Source organism: Colobus angolensis, unplaced genomic scaffold, assembly GCF_000951035.1.
Source record: "Colobus angolensis palliatus isolate OR3802 unplaced genomic scaffold, Cang.pa_1.0 Scaffold205, whole genome shotgun sequence".
Taxonomy (NCBI): Eukaryota; Metazoa; Chordata; class Mammalia; order Primates; family Cercopithecidae; genus Colobus; species Colobus angolensis.
In genome coordinates, this window is record NW_012115211.1 from 4,301,349 (window position 1) to 4,319,705 (window position 18,357).

Below are 18,357 nucleotides of genomic sequence, written 5' to 3' on the forward strand. Positions count from 1 at the left end.
CAAACCAGCAAAGACAATGAGACACAGTGGCCAGTGAGGTCTGGGAAAAACAAGGTGAATGAGATGTCCCTGAAACAAGTATGTCAAATGTTATTTATAGGTCAAATAAAACAAAGACTGAGATTTGACCCAAGAACTTGGCAACAAGAGGTCACTGGTGGTGACCCAGACACGAGCTGTTCTGGTAAAATGGTGAGGAAAGAAGGCCCCATGGAGAGTAGATGAAAGATAATGAGAAAAAACAAAAAGATGTTACCAATACTAAGTATAAACTAAAGAAATGTAGGAAATGTCTATGGAAATGTAGGAAATGTCTATGGAAATGTAGGAAAGAAATGTAGGAAACGTCTATCAGAGTGGTACAATTTAGACCCTACAGGGCTAAATAATATTATGGTATTTCCTTAAAAGTAAAAGGAAACTGGCCAGGCACAGTGGCTCACATATGTAATCCCAGCACTTTAGGAGGCCAAAGTGGGCAGATCACTTGAGGCCAAGAGTTCAAGACTAAACTGTCCAACATGGCGAAACCCTGTCTCTACTAAAAATGTAAAAATTAACCGGGTGTGGTGGCACACACCTTTAATCGCAGCTACTAAGGGGGCTGATGCTTGAGAATTGCTTGAACCCAGGAGGCAGAGGTTGTAGTAAGCCAAGATAGTACCAACGTTCTCCAGCCTGGGCAAAAGTGAGACACTGTCTCAAAAAAAGAAAAAAATTAAATAAATAATGAATGAATAAATACAGTAAAAGAAAACTGTTAACAGCCACAGATTACACTGTAACTAAGATAGAAAACTTGAATGTATTATTTTTTGGAAAATGTCTTTTGCAAGTGAATTTAAATAGCAATTAATAACTCAATAACTAAACAGCAATAGATGAAGAATAAAAATGTATTGCTTATTACTCACATAGTTTAAAACACAAAAATACATTAGAAATGCATAGGCCTTATGAAGAAACAGCAGGATAGAAGAAAGAATACAATCTGAAATTCTAACAGTGGTGCTAAAAGAGGAAGCTACTAGTATAAACCTTCATGAAGAATGGAAATCTATGATGTAGATATGTCAATCTAATCAAAATTATGATTCACACTCCTGAGTATCAAGCTATCAAATAAGTAAAGATAGTATCCCAGAAGTATGACAATGAGCAAAGTATTTCCTTCTTTGGTCAGACCTATATGCTGACTAAAATGCAGAAATGGATGTTCTGAATTGTGTTGGCACTGTGTTACCATCCAGATCACTGTAAACGGAATCTTCCACAGAGAACACTCATCAGGCAATATTGTCCAAAAAACAACTAAACAAAAACTAATGAGGACATACCATGCTTCCAGTGATGTGCTGGTATCAACAGTAAACAAAACAAAGCGAGCATTTACACAAAGTTACAAAAATAAAACACAAGAAAATAGGAAATTACCTATCCCAGGAGCCCATTTCTAGCATTTTATTGCTGAGCAACACCAGCATGAGTATGCAAAGATGTGTACGTAAAATGCATAGCGCAGTTTAGTCTAAAATAGAGAAAAGTTGGACACAATCTAAATGTACAAAAGCAAAGGAAACAATAAATAAGTCATGGTACACGCATCCAGTGAATACCATGATGCCATTATGTAAACAGTCTACATGGAATCACAAGGGCAGATCCAATGACACATAACAGTATTACATGAAACAGTAACCTGCAAAATAATGTATGCAGTATGAATTCATTTTACTTTATAAAACAAACAAACCTCCAGGAGACAAGAGGAGAAGCTATACAGAAAATCTGTTTGTACTTAGGAAAAGTATGGAAGGAAACATATGAAGTTAGAAATGTTTATCTCCGAGCAGTGGGATTCGTGGGGCTCAGGAAGATCAGAGAATAGAAAGATGAGGGGGAGGAAAAAGAGAGAACTTTGTCTTTCACATACATTAATGTGTTGTTCATTAAATTATTTTTATATTTTAAAAAAGCAGAAAGTACAAAGTTACACATATATCCATGTATCTATTTTATCATACATGTTTCACATCTAATTTCTTTTGCTTTCAAGAAATATAGTATGCTGGGTAATGTCAATATCCCTTATGCCCCTATAAATGAATTATTAAAATTAAAGCTTGCATTATTTCTGTAACTAAAGAAAACATTATAAACTCCAGTCAACATGGGATGGTAAACTCCTGTTTCAGTACACTAACTGTGCTCTAAAATGAGCATAGAAAAAGGAGTCAAAGGACACCCAAGTTCAATAGAGTTCAACATTTTGGGACTCAGAATTCAGATATCAGCAGTGGCTGTCAGGCGCTCCTTTCCAGAGAAGAACCGTGAATCAAAAGCATACCCTGCAAAGAAAAAAACTTCAGCCAGATTTACTGTCCAGGCTATGTATTTACACAAGCTGTGGGCCTAAGAAGGAAGAGCACAAACACAAGGCTGAAAGGAACTAGGACAATCCCTTCACTGGCTCCATGTGTGCATTCTCATATTCTCAACCTTACAAAGGGGAAAAAACTTCATGTGAAAAACTACCAATGGACATATTCTTGAGTGAAGTGCCACAGGACTGAGCAGAGAGAAACCACAACACTACAGAATCATTAGATAAGGAAGGTGGGACAGAATGTTTCATCGCTCAAAATTAGCTTGCAAACCAAAATTCCAGAGCACATGGGGAAAAATCAATAAAGTAATAATTACAACAAAAATCACTCCAAATAAAATTATTTCATTTAAAACTTCAAAATAATTCATTTGCATCTTTGTGTGTACTGAATGTGAAATTAAAATCTATTAAGAAAGAATAAGTATCATAAGATAAAGAAACATGATTCTATTGAGTTAATTTTTATGTGTGATATGAGGTAAAGTTCTAATTTCTCTTTTTGCAGATGGATATCCCTCAAGTCTACACTTATTTCATAAAAGGACGACTTCTTCTTACTTAAAAAGGTAAATAAATAAATGTAAGTACTAAAAATTACAAAACTTTCAGAAAAAAAGCACAGGCGTAAATCTTCGCAATCTTGGGTTATGCACGGATTTCTTAGATATAACAACAAAAGTACAACCCATAAAAGAAAATATTAATAAACAAGACTTCAGGAACATTAAACATTTTTTGTACCTTAAAAGCCAGCATTAAGAAAATAAAAAGTCAAATATATATTGAGAGAAAAAATACTTTCAAATCATAAATCTGAGAAAGAAAAAAAAAACAGTTGACTACAAGATGTTAAAAAAGCAAAACAAAATAAAAAATCTCTTACAGCTCAATAACAAGACAAATAACCAAGTTAAAAAATGGGTAAAATATTTGGATACAATTACATTAAGAAAGTATAAGAATAGCCAGCCAATAAGCACATGAAAAAAAAGAGCTCATCATCATTAGTTACTTGGGATATAAATATCAAACAAATATCATAATGAAATAGTACATATATAGGAATGGCTTTAATAAAACAATTCAATCAAAAACCAGTTAAAAAAAAGACCGCTAGCTGAAATAATAAGAAAAAGAAGAATCAACAAGACAAAATAAAAAATGATAAAGGGGATATGACCACTAACCCCACAGAAATACAAACTACCATCAGAGAATACTATAAACACCTCTACACAAATAAACAAGAAAATCTAGAAGAAATGGATAAATTCCTGGAGACATATATACACACTCCCAAAACTAAACTAGAAGAATTTGAATCCCTGAATAGACCAATAATGAGTTCTGAAATTGAAGCAGTAATTAATAGTCTACCAACCAAAAAAAGCCCAGGACTAGACGGATTCACAGCCGAATTCTACCAGAGGTACAAAGAAGAGCTGGGACCATTATGTCTGAAACTAATCCAAACAATTGAAAAGGAGGGACTCCTCCCTAACTCATTTTATGAAGACAGCAGCATCCTGATAACAAAACTGTGCAGAGATGTTGCGGGAAGTCAGGGACCCTGAACAGAGGGACTGGCTGAAGCCACAGCAGAAGATCATAAATTGTGAAGATTTCATGTACATTTATTAGATCCCCAAATTAATACTTTTATAATGTCTTACGCCTGCCTTTACTGCAGTCTCTGAACATAAATTGTGACGATTTCATGGACACTTATCACTTCCCCAGTCAATAACCTTGCGATTTCCTATGCCTGTCTTTAATCTCTTAATCCCGTCATCTTCTTCGTAAACTGAGGAGGATATGTGTCGCCTCAGGACCCTGTGATGATTGTGTTAACTGCACAAATTGTTCATAGAGCATGTGTGTTTGAACAGTATGAAATCTGGGCACCTTTAAAAAGGAACAGGATAACAGCAATCTTCAGGAAAGAAGGGAGATAACACTGGGAGCCTGACTGAACCAGTGAGCCACGCGGAACAGAGCCATATTTCTCTTCTTTCAAATGCAAATAGGAGAAATATCGTTGAATTCTTTTTCTCATCAAGGAACATCCTTGAGAAAGAGAATGCGCCCTGAGGGTAGGTCTATGAACGGCCCCCTGAGGGTGGCCGCCTTTTATGGTGGAAGCTAAGCCAAAGGGATGAAATAAGCCCTGGTCTCCTGTAGCACTCCCAGGCTTATTAGGAAGAGGAAATTCCCGCCCAATAAATTTTGGTCAGACAGGTTGTCTGCTCTCCACCCTGTCTCCGGATAAGATGTTATCAATGACAATGCGTGCCCGAAACTTCATTAGCAATTTTAATTTCACCCCATTATTAGCAATTTTAATTTCACCCCATCCTGTGGTCCTGTGATCTTGCCCTGCCTCCACTTATTTTGTGATATTTTATTCCCTTGTGAAGTATGTGACCTCTGTGACTCACACTCTATTCGAGCACTCCCTCCCCTTTTGAAAATCGCTAATAAAAACTTGCTGGCTTTGTATCTCCGGGAACATCACGGATCCTGCTGACATGTGATGTCTCCCTCGGACACCTAGCTTTAAATTTCTCTCTCTTGTGCTCTTTCCCTTTATTTCTTAAACCACTCGAGACATCTAGGAAATAGAAAAGAACCCACCTTAACTATCGGGAGCGGGTTCTCAAAAAAAGAAAACTTCTGGCCAATATCGCTGATGAACAGTTATGCAAAAATCCTCAATGAAACACTGGCAAACCAAATCCAGCAGCACATCAAAAACTTATCCACCACAATCAAGTCGGCTTCATCCCTGGGATGCCAGGCTGGTTCAAAATACATAATCAATAAATGTAATCCATCACATAAACAGAACCAATGACAAAAACCACATGATTATCTCAACAGATGCAGAAAGGCCTTAGATAAAATTCAACATCCCTTCATGTTAAAATTTTCAATAAATTAGGTATTAATGGAACATATCTCAAAATAATAAGAGCTATTTATGACAAACCCAAAGCCAATATCACATTACATGGGCAAAAACTGGAAGCATTCCCTTTGAAAACTGGTACAAGACAAGCATGCCCTCTCTCATCGCTCCTATTCAACACAGTATTGGAAGTTCTGGCCAGGGCAATCAGGCAAGAGAAAGAAATAAAGGGTATTCAAATAGGAAGACAGGAAGTTAAATTGTCTCTATATGCAGATGACATGATTTTATATTTAGAAAACCCCATTATCTCAGCCCCAAAACTCCTTAAGCTGGTAAGCAACTTCAGCAAAGTCTCAGGATACAAAATCAATGTGCAAAAATCACAAGCATTCCTTTACGCCTACAATAGATAACCAAATCAAGAATAAACTCCCATTCATAATTGCTACAAAGAGAATAAAATGTCTAGGATACAGGTGACAAGGGACCTGAAGGACCTCTTCAAGGAGAACTACAAATAACTACTCAAGGAAATAAGAGAGGACACATACAAATGGAAAAACATTCCATGGTCATGGATAGGAAGAATCAATATATCATGAAAATGGCCATAGTGCCCAAAGTAATTCATAGATTTAATGCTATTCCCATCAAACTACCACTGACATTCTTCACAGAATTAGGAAAAACTACTTTAAATTTTATAGGGAATCAAAGGAGATCCCGTCTAGCCAACACAATCCTAAGCAAAAAGAATCAAGCTGGAGGCATCATGCTACCTGAATTCAAACTATACTATAAGACTACAGTGACCAAAACAGCATGGTACTGGTACCAAAACACAAACATATAGACCAAAGGAACATAACAGAGACCTCAGAAATAGCACTACACATCTACAACCATCTGATCTTTGACAAACCTGACAGAAACAAGCAATGGGGAAAAGATCTCCTATTCAATAAATGGTGGTGGGAGAACTGGCTAGCCATGTGAGGAAAACTGAAACCGGACCCCTTCCTTACACTTTATACAAAAATTAACTCAAGATGGATTAAAGACTTAAATGTAAAACCCCAAACCATAAAAACCCTAGAAGAAAACCTAGGCAATACCATTCAGGACAATGGCATGGGCAAAGACTTCATGATAAAAACGTCAAAGCAATTGCAACAAAAGCCACAATTGACAAATGGGGTCTAATTAAACTAAAGAGCTTCTGCACAACACAAGAAACTAGCATTACAGTGAACAGGCAACCTACAGAATGGGAGAAAATTTTTGTAATCTACCCATCTGACAAAGATCTAATATCCAGAATTTATAAGGAACTTAAACAAATTAACAAGTAAAAAACAACCCCATCAAAAAGTGGGCAAAGGGTATGAACTAACACTTATCAAAAGAAGACATTTACACCGCTAAGAAACATATGAAAAAAAGCTCAACATCACCGGTCATTAGAGAAATGCAAATCAAAACTACAATGAGATACCATTTCACACCAGTTAGAATGGTGATTATTAAAAAATGTCAAGAAACAATAGATGCTGGCAAGGCTGTGAAGAAATAGGAATGCTTTTACACTGTTGTTGGGAATGTAAATTAGTTCGACGATTGTGGAAGACAGTATGGCAATTTCTCGAGGATCTAGAACCAGAAATGCCATTTGACCCAGTAATCCCATTACTCAGTATATACTCAAAGGAATGTAAATCATTCTACTATAAGGACACATGCATACATATGCTTATTGCAGCACTATTTACAAAAGCAAAGTCATGGAACCAACCCAAATGTTGATCAATGATAGACTGGATTATAAAGAAAATGTGGTACATATACACCATGGAATATTATACAGCCATAGAAAGGTATGCGATCATGACCTTTGCAGGGACATGGATGAAGCTGGAAGCCATCATCCTCAGCAAACTAACATAGGAACAGAAAACAAAACCCCACAGGTTCTCACTCATAAGTGAGAGTTGAACAATGAGAACATATGGACCCAGGGAGGGGAACAACACACAGTAGGGCCTGTTGAGGGGTTGCGGGAGAGGGGAGGAAACTTAGATGACAGGTCAATAGGTGCAGCAACTCACCATGTTACCTATGTAACAAATCTGCACATTCTGCACATATATCCCGGAACTTAAAGTAAAATAAATTAAAAAAAAAAAAAAGTCAGTTAATAACACACATTAGCAAGGATGTAGAGAAACTGGAACCTTAACATATTCTTTGTGGAAATGTAAAAAATGTGCAGACACTTTGGAAAACAAAAAGTTTGGCAGTTTCTTCAGATGTTAAACATAATATAACAAACAATGCAGAAATTCTGCATCTAGAGAAATCAAAACATATTTCCATACAAAGGCTTTTACATCAATGTTCAGAGCAGCATTATTCAAAATAGCTAAGAAATGGAAACAACCCAAATATCCATCAACTGGTGAATGGAAAAGTAAATGCTGGCCAATATATTGTAATATAACTGACATTCTGTTCACTTTAATTTAAATATTTCTAAACAGTAATTTTATAAATTCAAACTAGCTCTATACTTAGTCCATACTCAAGTTTTAAACATTAATTAGTCCAGTCATATAAATCTGTAGCCACTTACAATGCTCATAACAAACTTTCCCACAGTGCAAATTATTTTTTAATGGGAACCTTGTACATGATCCATTTCTAACTCTAATTAAATTTATCTAGGGAAAACGCCATTTGGTTAACTGATATACCTAATACTAGCTAAACAAAATGTTAATATACTCTAAGGGGTAGAATACTGTTCCATCTAAAAAGCATAATGACCAACATTAATAAGAACTGGAAATCTGTAATTTTGGTAGTTACTCACAAATTATGCATTTTGTTCTATTTATAGACAAACATCCTGTTCACAGGGACAACAGCAATATCTTCAAACTTGTAGGCTCCATTTGTACTAACATAAATGCTACTGCATAACAATTACATCTTTATTTTGCTTGGATATATAAATAAAAATCATTATTTTCACAAGTGAAGTAATGAAAGTCTTAAGTATTAAAGCAGATTACACATAAAGTCATCTCTCATTTATAAGCGATAATTTAATGTGGTTATTACCTCTACCATTAATGTGTAACACATGGCATCTTAGAGCTAAGCACTATATTTTAACCTAATAATAGTAGCTATAACATTCTGAAACGTGCCTTATAAATCAAAGCCGTAATGTGTGTATTGAGGGTTTGGACTAGCACTTCATGAGATCTAGATCTATTACAATTTGCTGAAAGGGGACAAAGGCAGATGGGAAAGCTTTTAAGGAGATTTAAAAAAAAAAAAAAAAAAAAAAAAAAAAAAAAAAAAAAAAAAAAAAAAAAACAAAGAAAAGCAAAAGACAATTATTTTGGAAGAACTCCTTTTCCTTGCTAAGTGGAACTTGTAGAGGACTACCAGTGGTCTCCTTCATTTACCGATGGGATTTAATAGAATAACACGTGCCCACTTGCAGTAACACAGCATGGCCCACTCCAAAGAAGCCACCAAGAGGTCAGGCTGACACTTTGTAATTCACTGTAGAAGCAGAAAATAGAAGTCCCCAAAGTCACAAAAGGCTTTTCACAGATTTTGGAAAGAACAAGCAGGTTCCAAATAATTCATAAAGCTGAGCTTAGCAAACACATTGCAATTCCATGCTGAACAGAAAAATGATACGCTCCTCACACTGGCCAAAACATCACAGCACCTCAGCAGTCACCACATGATGACTGAAAATCCACTTCCTAATTCATTTTAGGAAATTAAAAAAAAAAAAAAATCCACTTCCTAATTGATTTTTACCACTGGCTGATCATTATGCAGTTGGTGTCTCCAACTGAGCTTTATGAAGCATGACCTAGGCATTCACTAATTGAGAAGCATAGTAAGAGCACAGATAGATGGCACACCTCCAGCGACCGGACAACACCAAGTCACACCACAAAGTGCTAACGCAGAACAGTGAGAGAACACTTAGGGAATGTAGAGAAGGGGGCAATTTGAGGACTCAAAGAAAACTTCACAAAGAACATACTTCAGATGGAAGGGGTAAGAGCACAAGACAAGCACAAGAGCACAAGGTCAGAAGTGTCCTCCAGACAGAGAGGAAACTCTACAAAATAACACTAAATGGTGATATGTTCTCTACCACTGGAACATAATAGATGTTTGAAAGGCATGAAAAGGGATGATGCTGGAGGCAAGCAGAGTAGGAGATGTGACTGGACAAGCTGTGGAGGGATGAGAGGTTCAAAAGGAACAAAACTTCAGATAAAGATCTCATGAAAAGTAGGTCTTCAATTGGACCTTGAAAGATAACTCCTTCCAAAGATACATGGAACATTGAGTGACCACTGGCTAGTATAAGAACCATTCTGAATCCCACAGAGAGAACAGTATAGAAGTTTAATGTGTTTTCACATCCAATGAGGGAAAACAATAGTTGCTAATCAGTACAACTGCAAGTCAAAACATGCCAAAGGACAAAGTGTATCCACGTCACTCTAGGACCCTAGAAAATGCTATGGCTGCCATCTGAAGGGAGGGAGGGCAACAACAAAAGAAGTCCACTGCCCGCAGTGCTGGCGGCTGAATGCCGTCCTCCACTGAATGTTGCACCTTCTAGAGCTCTGATGTCCAGTCTGGTAGCCAGTAGCCTCATGTGGCTATTTACATTTAAATTAATTAAAACTAAGTACAATTTAAGGCTGGATGCAGTGATTCATCACACCTGTATTCCCGGCACTTTGGGAGGCCGAAGCTGGTGGATCACTTGAGGCCAGGAGTTCAAGACCGGCCCGGCCAACATAGTGAAACCTCATCTCAAAAATAAATTAATTAATTAAATAAATTTAAAATTTGATCCCTTAAAAGTGGTATTTCAAGTGCCCAATAGCTCTGTGTGACTAGTGGCTACAATGATGAACAGTGCTGGTATGACATATTTCCTTCACTGAAGAAAGTTCTATTGGCAGTGCTGTCCTAGAGTCACTGCTGCAAGAGGAAGAGGCAAAAATTCCATAGGAGCAAAAATTAACATTACAACCCTCTTTGAGATAATCAGATTACTTAGTATTGAACTGGGAATACACATGCATATTAGATCCATGCTCATTAATTTAAATTTTAATATTAAAAAAAGAGTTGTGAAAATGGGGTAGTTGTATATATTCTACTCTGGGCAAAAGCTAAGTATCTTTGCCCTAATTCCATCAATAGACTCCACAACTGAAGCTTTGTGCCAGAGTTCTAAAAGTAACTTAGAGTACACAAATACTAATGACTTTGTCAAGATGGATACAGCCAAAAAAAAAAAAGTTAGTGCAGCTCACTTACCACAATAGGTGTCTCCCAAAACAGTTACAAGAAAAATAAAGGACATTTTACGCTGTGAAAGTGAAGCTTACCATTTGATGGAATCTCATGAAAAACGAATATATACAGAGAATCATCACATCTTAATTTATCTAGCTGGGATGTCAGAAACTGGGCCACTGCCTTTGATCTAAAAAATGCTAATTCTATGTTTCTAGAAAGAGTCATGAAAAGTTAAATTCCCTTGGGCAAACAGTGACCAAAAGAAGACAGGTGTCAGGGGGCATACTCTTCCTCCTTCCTCTCCCAGGATGGAAGATTCTGAAACACATATAGACTCAATTGGTGCAGACAATTTTATTCATAAGAATCTCAATGAGGAAAAGGAAAACAACAAAAATCCAACACAAATAAGCAAGTGAATCGAACAAGTACCTCAAAAAGAGGATCTCCCCTGCACTATCTCCATCTCATTAGTAATCAGAAAAATATAAATCAATTAATTAGATATCATTAAACACTTAGGAGTATAGGCAAAATTTAGGAAACCAACAATAGCAATGTCCTGGATTGGAGTAACCAGCAATCCTGTACATTACTGTTCAAAGTCTAATCAGTAGCACAAAAGAAAAGCATTTGGCATTATCTATTTAGGTTGAATTATATACATAGCTCACAACACATATTTCCAGTGCTAGATACACGCCTGAGAGAACTGTTTGCCCATGTACACTAGAGACACGTACAAACGATGACAGTCACATTATTTTTAGTCACCAAAATTGAAAACCAATGTCAATGTTCATACGAATAAACTGTAATATGCACACCGAACTTAATTTCTACATGGCAATAAAAATAAATAAACTACAGCTACATGCAATAGCATGAATGGATCTCACAAATATAACATTAAGTATAACTATTTCTATAAAATACAAAAATAGGTAAAACTAAACTATCATATTGAGGGTATGTATGGTACATATCAAAATTATTTAAAACAAAAACAAAAATCACAAAGATCTGGTTATCAGGATTAGTCAAGACAATGGTGATCTCTGGAAAGGGAGAGAAAAGTTAGGAATGAAATACAGAAGGCCGGGCATGGTGGCTCACACCTGTAATCCACGCACTTTGGAAGGCTGATGAGGGCGGATCACTTAAGGTCAGGGGTTTGAGACCAACTTGGCCAACATGGTGAGACTCCATCTCAACTGAAAATTAAAAAAATTAGCCGGGTGTGGTGTGTAATCCCAGCTACTCAGGAGGCTGAGGCAGGAGAATCCCTTGAACCCGGGAGGTGGAGGCTGTAGTGAGCAGAGATCACGCCACTGCACTCCAGCCTGGCAAAAGAGTGAGACTCCGTCGGAAAAAAAGAAGTTTAATAAGGAGAGGGTCTGGGGGATTTGGGAGGCGGTTAGGTACTGCTTCTTCACCTGTAGTTTCATGGGTGTTTTCTTTATGATAGTTTATTGAGCTGAACATTTTCTGGTATACTTTTTTATATGAATGTTATATTTCACACACGCACACAAAAGCGAGAAAAGTGTTCTGCACACACATACACAAAACGCCTCTCATCCACAAGGTTAGGTAATCCCATTTTATTCCACTCTCAGCCACCTTTCAAACTCCTCTTCCTCATTTTAACTCACCTCTTGTACTGCTTTACTAGTTAATGGTGAAGCACTGATATTTTCCCCTCCTTCATGATGGATCTGGAAATTCACTCTTTGATAAAGAATCTAAAACAAGAACAGGCTATGCTGTAAAGGAGTTACATTTTTAAATTTGCTTCTCATCACAATGTAGGCTTGAAATTTAAAAAGTACTTTTAAAAAGAAAATTACCTTTTCATAATGATTAGCTTTGGTAACAGGCTTACTTCAGGACTTCACAGTTTCAAAAGGATGCAATGGTTTCAGAAGTGGGGATCAAGTGTGAAAAAAACTGACATACAATGTAATGAATTGTTACAAGCGGTGTCTATGTTCGGGCCTGGAACAACCTCAATTCTTGCCTCCTCAGAAGAATAAATTTGACTGAGGAGCATATGGCAGAAAAAGAGACCAAGGCGAGTTTTAGAGCAAGAGTGGAAGTTTATTAAAAAGCTTTACAGCAGGAATAAAAGGAAGGAAGATACACCTGGAAGAGGCCCAAGTGAGGGATTTGAAGGACAAGTGAGGGGTTTGACCTTTGGCTTAGAGCTTCACATCCTGGCACACTTCCAGGTTCTTGTGTCCCTTCTCTCCTGACTCTTCCCTTGGGGTGGGTTGTGCATACGTGCAATGGCCTGCTGGCGATGGGAGAGGAGCATGCACAGTGTGTTTACAGGAGTTGTATGCAAGCTCAGTGGCAGGGTTCTTCCCTTTTCCAGTGGAATGCCCTCACAGGTCATATGCCGGTGAAACTCCATCATTTTGCCGCTTAGTGAACATGCTTGAGCTCACTGGCCATCTCCTGAGATCTTATCAGGAAGCGCTGATCACCAGTTTCAGGGTTTTTTTTCTATCTATAGGGAAACTGTCTTTCCCTGGTGCTGGCTGCAACCAATTATTATTTTAGAGAGGCAGTGTGACAACTGCCTGACCCCTCTGATGGTCGCCTGACTTTCCTGGTGGGGTGGGGGGCCCTCTCCTGTCTTGCTCATGTCTGCCTGACTAGCTACCAACTGTAAGAGAATGACTATGGGATGAAAATGTGAATTCTAGACTCTCCTCATACATTTAACAGTGTTTCTCCACAGGGGCACTATCCTCTCCTATGCAGACTTATCCTGTGAATTTTAGGAAATTTAGCATCCCCCCAACCAAAGCCCACCCAATTCCAAAGGATTCCTAAGGGAATGGTTGCTCCACTGACTTTAACCCATATGATTTCAGATATATTTTACATGACCATTTAGCATATGTTTAATTCACAACACCAACTTTCCCCATTATTTTCAATAATTTCTTTCCTAATATTACCTTCTATCTTTCTCAAGGCTGTCTTGTATCCTTTCTTCCTTGCTGTTACAAAGCCAGCAACATTATGTTATATCCTAATATTTTCATGTTCCTTTTCCATAAGTGACATAAGTGACAATCTAGTTTTCTTCCATAAATTAAAATTCTCATACTATTCTTTTTTTAATGACCACATATCTCAGATACACACACCCAACAACATGCACTTCATACAGGTTAGGATTTCCTTTGTTGAGAGCACTTACTTCTGTCTGCAGAGAGCTGCTAGCTGCCAAAAGAAGTTCAATGCTGCTAGGAGGGCAATGTGTCAAAGCAAAAGCCATGAGCTCTTGACGAGTGCCCAAGTCTTGGTAACCTTCTGATTGTCCTAACTGGCTACAAACATCCCAGCTTTTAGGATAACCTGCAAAATTGGCAAGGAAAAAAAAAATGATTCCGAGGAGAAGACGAATATTCAATCTAAGATGACAAATGCAACGGCTTCCTGCTCAGGTCTTGTACCAAAGCAAAATCATAGTCATTAGTGACACATTATTTTATAAGCAGAAACAGATAAAAATCTAAGCTAGGCAAGATTAGGGTGGCGTATTATCCAGAAAGTTCAATGCTACTCCAGACAAGTGTTTCTGAAAAACTCTGTTAAATTTTAGATTAACTGACAATAAATGCAAATAATCTACTGAGATTTGATGTTCTGTGAAAAGGCAGTCATCTGAATTCAGAAGACCTGAGAGCCTGGTCCAACCCTGCTACTTAGCACTGGTGTGAGAGCTTTAAGAAAGAGCCAAAAGTATCACAATTCTTTTCCTACTACAAAAGGACAAGAATAACACCTTCCTCTTGGGTTGTTGAAGGAATTAAGTAACATTTGTATGTAAAAGTACATGTAAACTGCAAAGTGCTAGAAAAAAGAGACATTATGATAGTTCCCCATACAGAATCACTCACTTTATAGATCAGACAGACATCTAAGGACAGTGACTGAATCGCCCTCCAACTCTCAGCAGGGATCTTTTTCCTATACATTATACTCTGAATTCTTAAAATACATTTTTATTCTTATTTGAAGGAATTCCAGCCTTAGGCCTATTTGTCTAAGTACAAAACTTGTAGTACAGAATAATTTTTTCTAAATATGTAAAGTAAAAATTAATTCAGATATTACCCTTACCATAATAAAATAATAATAAAGCTCTCCATATGAACAATTTAGATCAGTACATTTTCACAGAGAGCCACAGTTATTCTAAATTTAATGTTGCAAAATCACTTGGTCAATATTATGGAACACAGCTCATTTATGAAAACAATTTGCTAACGCTGAAGTTGTAAAATATTGAATATTTTTCGAGAGTTTCAAATGTTTTCATAGATGTAAAGCCAAAGATCCTCTCTGTGACCAAACTTAAATCAGACAACCTTGAGCCCTCTTCTCAACTAGGCCTTAACCTTGGCCCCCAGCCTTGCTAGGCTGCATACTCCAGTTTTAGCAAAAATCCTACTAAGTCAGTTTAGCCAGAATCCTCAAATTCTCAAGGGCTGATCAAATTACTCATCCCTCAGCAGTGATATCTGATCATCCTGGCTGGCCTTCAGCAAGGTCTTATTAAATCATTTTAGCAAGGATCCCCCTGCCCTTGATGTCTCCTCTTATCCACTAACCCTTCAGTTAGCCTGTTGGCTACAAATGTCCAGCTGTCCTTGTTGTATTCAGAGTTTAGTCCAATCTCTCTCCCCTACTGCAGTGGTCTTCATACTCATCACAATAGTCCTTGCTGTTATAACAAGTGTCAGAATAAGGTTTGCTTCAACAGTACACATGCAAAAGTTACACAAATCATTAGTACAGAACTCCATGAGTCATCATGAAGTGAAGCCCTGCATTTTAACCACTCCCTATTAATGTATTGAGAGGGGATAGAAAGATGTGTTTGGGCCTTCACATATTCAAGCATAGCCATGGAAAGTTGACAATTTAGTACAGAGCTCATGATAAGAAAAAAAACAAACAAACAAACTCCCTATCACACTGAAGAATGTGTTCTTTAAATGAGAAATTATTCTACAATAAAATCTCATTATCCTGCAGAGACTTGAATTTGAATTTCAATATGAAGAATTTTGGAGTTGCAAAACCCTTCCCAATTTCTCAATGTCGGTTTGAAAAGCACTACACTCTCTGGCATGGTTTGGATCTGTGTCCCACCCAAACCTCATGTTGAAATGTAGCCCCCAGTGCTGGGGGTGGGGCCTTGGGGGAGGTGATCAGATCATGGGGTGATTTCTCATGGTTTAACATCATATCCCTTTGGTGCTGTCGTTGTAATAGTGAGTCTCTATAAGCTCTGGTTGTTTAAAAGTGTGTAGTCCCTCCCTCGTCTCTCTCTTCCTTCTGCTCCAGCCAGGTAAGCCTTCTGCTCCCACTCTGCCTTCTGCCATGAGTGAAAGTTCCCTGAAGTCTTCCTGGAGGCAGATGCTGCCATGCTTCCTGTATAGCTTGCAGAACCGTGAGCCAATTAAACCTCTTTCCTTTATAAATTACCCAGTATCAGGTATTTCTTTATAGCAGTGTGAGAATGAACTAATACACTATCTTTAAAAAAAATTAAAGAATGGAAATATTGACTGTATAGACACAAACTAAATAATCTAAAAATTAAAACTTTCTCTTAGATAACAAATACAGGAAATAGCATTAAAATATTTTACATAAAATTATTTTTAAATTACGAGCATGTTTTTAATAGAAAGCAACCAAAATCTCAAATAAAATGTAATGTCTGAATCTGTTAAAATGTTTATATCAGCATATAAGTACATAGCCTATATACTTACCAGTGCTCATAAAATGTATCTCAAGCCTCAATGTGGCTGGCTTACCCATCAGGTCAACTGATATCAGAACAGACTTTTTCCATTATTCATCACACAAAGAGGACATGAGCAAAGTGTTAAATAAGCTGTCTACTCACCTGTGGCCATCAGCTCCTGACAATGCATATTGGCTGCTTTGTAGTCATGGAAGCGAAGTGCTTGCTCCACTAAAAGGACTAGAACCTGTCCCCGCCTTTCTTCTGGGTCCTCACCTGTAAGTCCAAGCAAAGGACTTAATGATTATGACAAGCAACATCAATTGATAGAAGAGCTTGTTAACACTGTCTTTAAAATTACTTCAGAAATAAAACAGAGAGATTAGACAGATTTGCATTGATGAGAGGAAAAAGTTGCTTTGACCTTTCAATCCACTTATGAAGCATGGAATTAGTTGTCAGTCTCCTAAGAGATCAATGATTAATATTAGTTCCTAATTAAAATACCCAAACCAGCAAGTCCAAAATCAGGGTAGTTTGGAGCCCTACAAAAAAGTCTTGGTATTACCATGGTAAGGGAAGGAGAAGAAAATTTATGTTTCCAAAAGAAAGCAGGTTATAAAAGGGGCTTGAAGAATAATGACCAGTAGATTAAAAGAATGGATGAAGATGATGCAGCAATAAACTTCTCATATTAAAAATTCAACTACTATTTAGAAATTGGAATGCAAACGTTGTCCAGAGCACTGGCAAAGATTGTTCCTTAACAAATTCTCGTTGGGCTCCTCCGAGCCTTACTGGGGCCCTGTCCTTGGACATATCCTTGAGAGCCCAATTTTAGCAAAACTTCTGCTGTCAGTTGTAGCCAGAATCCTCCACTCTGGATATCTGGTCCTCCCTGATATCTGATCAAATCCCTCATCCCCGCCACCAACTCCCAGATGTTATCTGGCCACCCTGGCCAGCCCTCAGGCAAGAATCTGTACCCTGTCAAGTGGTTTAACCAGAATGCCTCCCTACCCCAATGATTCTTCTTTGTAATTTTCCATCTGCCCCAACTTAGGTTCCAACACAAGTAAAACCCAACTCAATGGAAACAGTAAAATCAGAAATAACCAACTGTACTCTAACTAGGGACTACCCACATTAACTAATCAAGTATTTTCTTTGTCTACAAACACCTTATAAAATTTTCCCATCACATCCACTCAGAAGAGCCCTGAACCACTTTGAGTTTGGTGCTGCCCGATTCATGAATTGCTATCTGTTGAAAATAAACCCTTTAAAATTTTTATGTGCATAAGTTTACTTTTAACAAGCCCAATTTCTCTCTCTTACTGCAAAATTCCATTGCAGTAGTCCCTATACCTATAGTGCAGAGTCTCTCTTACAATTTTTTGTTTGTTTGTTTGTTTGTTTGTTTGAAGAAACAGGTCTCCCTACGTTGCACAGGATGGTCTTAAATTCCTGGGCTCAAGTGATCCTCATGCCTCAGCCTCTCATTTAAACATGCATCAGGGATAATTTTTTCATTAATAGCACCCGTGGATCTCAATCACACAGATATATGTATATAAAAATGGGGATGAAAAATACAACTTATATCTTAAAGCAAGTTTTATATTAACTTTACCCTGTGTAAACAGAATCACTGTGAGATAAATAGGAATGGGATATGGCTCCCCCTTCATGTATTTTTTCTTTTTTCTTCTCTTGTCCAACTGATCACAAAACCCACACCACGACCTTGCTGGCAATATACCCACTAACCCTGGGGCTTTAGTCATACCAAGAGAATGGCCATGCCTTTTACTTAAAGAATTCTGGGAAATGGACTTAAGAAAATCTAAATACCAAATCAAGGTTGTGGAGTGTCTCTCCTGGGGAACAAAGGCTGGAAATGGATTTGCAGCCTGTTCCTAC

At 37.5% G+C, this 18,357-nt stretch overlaps 1 protein-coding gene across 1 annotated transcript in view; it reads right to left on the reverse strand.

Annotated features, from left to right (window-relative positions):
* The window catches only part of NBAS (neuroblastoma amplified sequence), a 406,203-nt gene that overhangs the window by 172,153 nt on the left and 215,693 nt on the right, over positions 1 to 18,357 (reverse strand). The window contains exons 33-35 of the mRNA XM_011942078.1: positions 16,597 to 16,710; positions 13,870 to 14,027; positions 12,311 to 12,400 (exon numbers count right to left, since the gene is read on the reverse strand). Coding sequence (XP_011797468.1) covers positions 12,311 to 12,400; positions 13,870 to 14,027; positions 16,597 to 16,710 — 362 coding nt within the window. The remainder of the gene's footprint in view (positions 1 to 12,310; positions 12,401 to 13,869; positions 14,028 to 16,596; positions 16,711 to 18,357) is intronic.